This window comes from Sinocyclocheilus grahami, unplaced genomic scaffold (genome assembly GCF_001515645.1).
Source record: "Sinocyclocheilus grahami isolate Dianchi unplaced genomic scaffold, SAMN03320097.WGS_v1.1 scaffold714.1, whole genome shotgun sequence".
In the NCBI taxonomy this organism is placed as follows: domain Eukaryota; kingdom Metazoa; phylum Chordata; class Actinopteri; order Cypriniformes; family Cyprinidae; genus Sinocyclocheilus; species Sinocyclocheilus grahami.
Genome location: NW_015505893.1, coordinates 766,518 through 773,118, shown reverse-complemented (window position 1 = coordinate 773,118; position 6,601 = coordinate 766,518). Strand labels below are relative to the sequence as shown.

General features: G+C 38.5%; 1 protein-coding gene across 1 annotated transcript in view; it reads left to right on the top strand.

Moving 5' to 3' along the window:
• The first annotated feature begins 1,091 nt into the window (after nt 1–1,091).
• The window catches only part of LOC107560196 (connector enhancer of kinase suppressor of ras 3-like), a 67,319-nt gene continuing 61,809 nt past the window's right edge, over nt 1,092–6,601 (top strand). Inside the window, exon 1 of the mRNA XM_016244308.1 lies at nt 1,092–1,288. Within this exon, the coding sequence (XP_016099794.1) occupies nt 1,237–1,288 (52 nt within the window). The 5' untranslated portion in view covers nt 1,092–1,236. The remainder of the gene's footprint in view (nt 1,289–6,601) is intronic.

Genomic DNA, 6,601 nt, shown 5'->3' with positions numbered 1-6,601 from the left:
ATATATATATATATATATATATATATATATATATATATATATATATATATATATATATATATATATATATCTATATATATCTTTTTTTTCTTCTTCTTTAATGTAAACTCTGTGTTTGTCTCAATGGAAGTGTCTTACATTGCTGGTTGTTCCCTGTCTTGTTATGTACATTAAGCAAAAAAAATTTAAAATAAAATGAAATGATTGGCCTGTAGAGGGCAGTGCGTGTTAGAAAACAGAACAAAGTCAGAAATTCCAGATGCTGTGATAAACAAACAAACTAATAAGAACAAAAAATTATGTAGACGTCAACAAAATACGTATATTTGTGGCCTTGGCTCATTTCTATTTTACGTTTTATATATATATATATCATATTGTTTATTATTGTATCGTTTTATAATTGATCATTATATTTTTTACTGTATAGTAAAATAACTTATAAGTAATGTATTTTTAATGTGCCGTTATATATTTTAGCCCTTTTTATTAATGTTATACATTTTATGGAGACTGTCGGCAATCATTGTAATCATTCAGTACCGATAGCATCAGATATCATCAATGTCATGTACGATAAACACTGTATGAACGTTTTGTGACAGTAAGATTTTTTTTTAAATATAGAAATTAATATTTATTCAGCAAGGATGAATTAAAATCGCACTAAGTAACAGTAAAGACTTTTACATAGAGAGGGAGAGAGAGAGAGACTGAGTAATGAATGTTTGCCATTACAGGAATGAAGTATATTTGAAAATATATTAAAATATTCATAATATTACTATGTCACTGTATTTGTACTTACAGTAAACTCTAAAAGTAGCCTATATAAAGCTTAAATAGCGTGTTTTGAGAAATAGCATACTTCTAATGTATCCTCATGTTTGGGAATATGTCATGTGCTCGCTCTCTCTCTCTCCCTCTCCCTCTCTTTCTCTCTCTCTCTCCCTCTCCCTCTATCTCTCCCCCCCTCCCTGTCTCTCTCTCTCTCTCCCTCTCCCTCTATCTCTCTCTCCCTCTCCCTCTCTCCCTCTCTCCCTCTCTCCCTCTCTCTCTCTCTCTCTCTCTCTCTCTAGTGTCGGTCTGTGTGTAGAGCTCGCACGGTTCCTGTGATCTGATCATTAGTGTTTAGTGGTTAGACATGAGAAAGGACGCTCGCTCGAGTGTAGAGCAGGAAACTTTATTTAACTTTAGTGAGTTTGAGAACTTGGCCGAAACTTTCTGAACAGAAGAATGGAGCCGATAACAAAGTGGACACCGACTCAGGTTGTGGACTGGATCAGAGGTAGGAACTCAATTGACTTGTTGCTCCTTTAACACAATAGGAAATAAAGACATTAAAATAAAGACATATTTATTATATATCACTATTATTATTTATATTAATATGTTGATAAATTATGACTGATGACCACAGTTTTATTGTAAAAATTGTAACACTTTAGTATAGGGACCAACTCTCACTATTAACTAGTTGCTTAAGAGCATGCCTATTATTAACATATTGTCTGTTTATTAGTACTTATAAAGCACATATTCTGCATGACCATATTCTACATCCCTAATCTTTCCCAATACCTAAACTTAACAACTACCTTACTAACTATTCATAAGCATCACATTTTTTATTGAGGCAAAAGTCGTAGTTTATTGTTTGTTAATAGTGAGAATTGGACCTTAAATTAAAGTGTGACCGTAAAAATAATAGTAACTCTTGCCAGAAACTATGGTAAATGTTTGTAAAGGCAACATCCCTAACCAAATACAGAAACTCAGTGTTTATTAATTCCTCCCTAAGCATGATCGAAACTGGGAAAGGTTTTGAAACTTCTGCCAAACTGTTCATATCTCAAAACAAATAGATGACCGATATATTTAATATCAGTTATTATTATTGTATTTTGTAAACCAGCTTTTGTACGTTTTGGTGATTAAACATACCAGTAGGCCTAAATTTCTAAAAGCAATAATAATAGGCCAGTTCTATATTTTTACATTAAGATACATTGCAGCAATGGAAAATTTTAACTCCCAGTTTATTATTCTACTGAAGAGACCAAGGTTTATTTGCATAAGCAAATTACTGTGTGTAGGTTGGACATATTGTGGTTGGTCATTTAAATTTGAAAGTTCAAATTCGTGCTTAGCACTTAAAGTCTTTCTATGTGTAATTTGATTTATTCTGTGTCTCGGTCTTTGTACCATTTCAGTAGTAAAGACTGCTTTGCATTTCTGCCGTTAGTGTTTGTTAGAGTTATAGCGGCTATGAAGTTTATAATTAGAAATAGTGATGGAAAGACCGATGAGGTCAGTGCATCAGATCTGTACATACGACTTCAATCTCTGGATATTTACCACATTTTTGTTTAATTCTGGAAGTCTTTGCAATTATTTGTGGCTTGTTCTTGTTGACTCAGTTGTACACTTCCATACCTGCTCTCCATCTCGCTCCAATTGCCTGAAACACACCATAAAAAACTTTCACTTAGCAGAGACCTTGAGTAAATCGTCAAGGTCCACCACAATATGAAATACCTATAATTCTCTGCTAACCAGAAATTACTGGCCATGCGATGTGAAAGACTTCTGAGATGGTTTGGGTCCAAGCCATTCACACACTCCTAAACAGATCCAATGTTTCAGCAGATGCATCTAATTATAAACTGAGCCACATTGAAAGTTTCAAACCTGCTGTTCAGACTCTGGGTAAAAGTTGGCCTTTCGTGCTAATGAAGGACTAGCGTATCTCTCCTGACGCCAGTTTGAGACAATACTGTAAATCTGTGTCAGACGATGCAGAAGTAAACAGAGGTGGTATACTCTGGTCTCTAAGGGTGTTTTCACACCTAGTTCATTTAACCCTTTCAAACGCTCTCGGAGTGGTTCAGCGTGTGTATGTGAACAAACCATGTGATCTCAGACCCCCCCAAAAGGACCCACAAACGAACTGTACTCAGACCACCTCCTGAGTACGGTTCGTTTGTGGTTTGATATCTTCGTGATATGCGAAAGCAATGAGATCCCGGTCCACTTTGCGTTTAGTTTCGACATGTGTACCTGGAGGCTTGCCATACCTGCAGCCATGTTATGTCACTGCTGTAACAACAGAAAAAACTTTTCACCATGGCAGGTCGTGGGGTTGTGTGGTCCCAGGAGGAGAGTTGTGCACTTATTGAAATTTGGAAAGATGATTACATTAAACGCCAACTCTCCTCAACCCATAAAAACATAAAAGTGTTTCTTTTGTTTGCCCAAAAAATTAACGAAAGGGGATATAACAGAAAAAACTGCTACAATTTTCAGATGCTTTCCTTTAGTTCTGCTTTGTCTGATTCTTTCTCTGTTTGTCATTTGCTTCAAAATGTGCCACATCCATGTGATGACAACATGTGAAGACGCCATCTTGAATACCCACAATCCACTGCTGCACAGAAAGCTGGGGTCTGAGTTCTTATAAAGTTGTGGTGTGAACAAGAAAGGGTCTGAGATCTCTTCATTGCTGAAGAGGACCAAAAAAAGAACTGGGTTCTCTTTTGAGTCCACTAGATTATTGTTACTATTGTGAACACCAAAAGGACTGAGGTCACTTTCGGCTGGTTCCCTTTCTGGTTCACTTTAAGGGAACTGGGTTTGGTTCTTTTAAAACGAACTATATGTGAAAACAGCCTAAAGTTGCTTTCACACTAGCACTTTTGGTGCGCACCCGAACCGTACCCGAGTCCACTTAAAAAGGGTGGTCTGGGGTACGGTTTAAGTGAACTCCAGTACGGTTCGCTGCTGATGTGAACGCAATCATACCAAATCACGGAAGTGAACCGCTATTAATGACGTATTATTTGATAAAAAATGTGTGTTTGTGTGTGTTTCACTCACTTTCTTGACGAACGTGACTGACGCGCTGCAAGCAGAGAGCTGTATATCTCATTTCTGTTCACCTTCAGAGTACTTTAGAGCATTTGCAGTACATTCGTAAGGCAGACGTAAGTGCCGTTATGTACTGAAGCTTTGGAAACAAAACCAACGGTTCAAAAACATAAATATAAAATTGAAGAGAGCCTTGCTACGCATTTTGCCGTCTTCTCCTGCACCATCGTTACTCAGCAACGGGGTAAACAGCTGCTGGCTTGATGACGCGGTTCGGACCCAAATAATATAATGTGAACACTGTCCAGCGGGGGCAGGGGGAGGGGGGGGCAATCGAACTCGGGTTCGGACCAAGCAATCGAACCAAGTGTGAAAGCACCCTTAGAACGTGTACTGATCCAGGAACAAGTTCGCATTGTTAAACTGACTTGATTAATTAATAATATGGTACGGTAGCTGATCCTAGACCAGTTCTCATATTTGGTTTCCCAGCGGATCAGCAAACTTCAGATCCAGGATTCAATGGACTTGTGTTTACGTTTGAATCCTGAGTCACTGATAGCAGCATTAGCCGTTACTTTCTGTTTACATTAGGGATGGGCGATACCACTTATTTAGTTTTCGATACGATACCGATATTTTTCAAGGCAGTATCGTCAATATTGATACCGATTCGATACTTCTGAACTAAACTTTTAAATTATGAAATGTATTAAATTATTAAATGACTAAGAGTAAAATGGCTAATGATAAGCACTTAACTTTGTTTAAAATGCATTTTAACATTTAATACGCCTTAATTGTAACTTATTAGCTTATATTTTTGTTTACACATGATTCAAATCTATAAATACTACAGTTGAACTACGGTCACTTTAGTAAAACCATGGTTCATTTTCGTAAGGGACTGCCAGTGACCGGCTGTTACATGCATAAAATGCAACATTTTTATTCTGTATGATTTCTATTAACATTACAGAATAGAACATGATCAATATTATCTTTCAACGTTCAATTTAAATAACTGTAATTGCACAAACTACGTAGGCTACAATTTCAGTTTGTTTATTGTGAAATAACTCTGTCCTTCTGTCCTCTGATAATAAGCATTGTTCAGGGCTGCCGTTCCCAAAAGCTTTAATGCTTTCTTATGATACTTTTGGGAAACGCAGCCGTTTGAATGCACTGTCAGCAGTGAGTGAACGCTCTCTGTGATTGATTAGTTCTGTCTTGCAACATTTGCGTGTGTTCAGATGAGCAGGAAAATAGTTCTATCCTACACAATTACTCGCTAACAAAGGTTATCGTCCAATTCAATGCATATTGTACGCATTATTATGTTTTTGTTAAATAAACAAAATCACTGGTAAATAAAACACACCTTAGTATCGATATTTTTTGTTTGAATATCGATACTTTCGATACTCGCGTCAGTATCGATATATCGATACTTCGGATCGATACGCCCATCCCTAGTTTACATGTTCCTATGAGGTTAGGTTACACCAGGGGTGCCCAAACTCGGTCCTGGGGGGCCGGTGTCCTAAAGAGTTTAGCTCCAACCCCAATTAAACACACCTGAACCAGCTAATCAAGCTCTTACTAGGCATATTAGAAACTTAAAGGCAGGTGTGTTGAGGCAAGTTTACTTTTGAAGCAATCTGTGGGAAGTTTGTGGATAATCAGCAAAACGTGACTGCTGTTTCAATTAACTTTAGACTTAGCAATACAAATATGCAAGTCCCCTCCTCAAGCACTGCTTTCACATAACACATATCGCATATAGTATATCACCCAGTGCAATTCAGACGGATCAGGTGGAGAAATACGTTCGGCTGAAAATATGCCACATTGCCTGCAGTTGTTGATGTGATTATCTGTTATCAGCAGGAATCATGCAGTAACACGCCCGCATATTTCAGCAGACTGACACACTTCACTCAGTACAGTAGAGATGTTTTCCCTTTTCATGATCAAATCTCTTCTGAACATCCTGGCCACATCACTGTTTTTCTGACATCATCACTGTATCGCAGACTCATCTTTGTGTTGTAGGTACTTTTGGGACTCGTCCACGAATCATTGTCACACATGAGTGAGTTGCGGGACTGCGGTTGAACTGTTTGTGTATCAGGCGGAGACGACAGTTTCGTCTTTGTTAGCAAAGTTGACTCTGAGTCATACACACACAGAGACACAAACACTAGCACCACCCTGCCACCAAAAGAGAGGTGGCAGTTATCTATCTATCTATCTATCTATCTATCTATCTATCTATCTATCTATCTATCTATCTATCTGTCTGTCTGTCTGTGTCTGTTCATCTGTCCATTTGTTGTTCTCTCTGTCCGTCAGTCCATCTGTCTGTCTGTCTGTTCATCCGTCCATTTGTTCATCTGTCTGTCCGTCCGTCCGTCCGTCTGTCTATCTGTCTGTCTGTCTGTTCATCCGTCCGTTTGTTCATCTGTCTGTCCGTCCGTCCGTCCGTCTGTCTGTCTGTCTGTCTGTCTGTCTGTCTGTTCATTCGTCTGTTTGTTCATCTGTCCATCCGTCCGTCCGTCCGTCTGTCTGTCTGTTCATCCGTCCGTTTGTTTATCTCTCTGTTCGTCCGTCTGTCCGTCTGTCTGTCTGTTCATCCGTCCTTTTATTCATCTGTCTGTCCATCCGTCCGTCCGTCTGTCTGTCTGTCTGTCTGTTCATCCGTCCGTTTGTTCATCTGTCCGTCCGTCCGTCC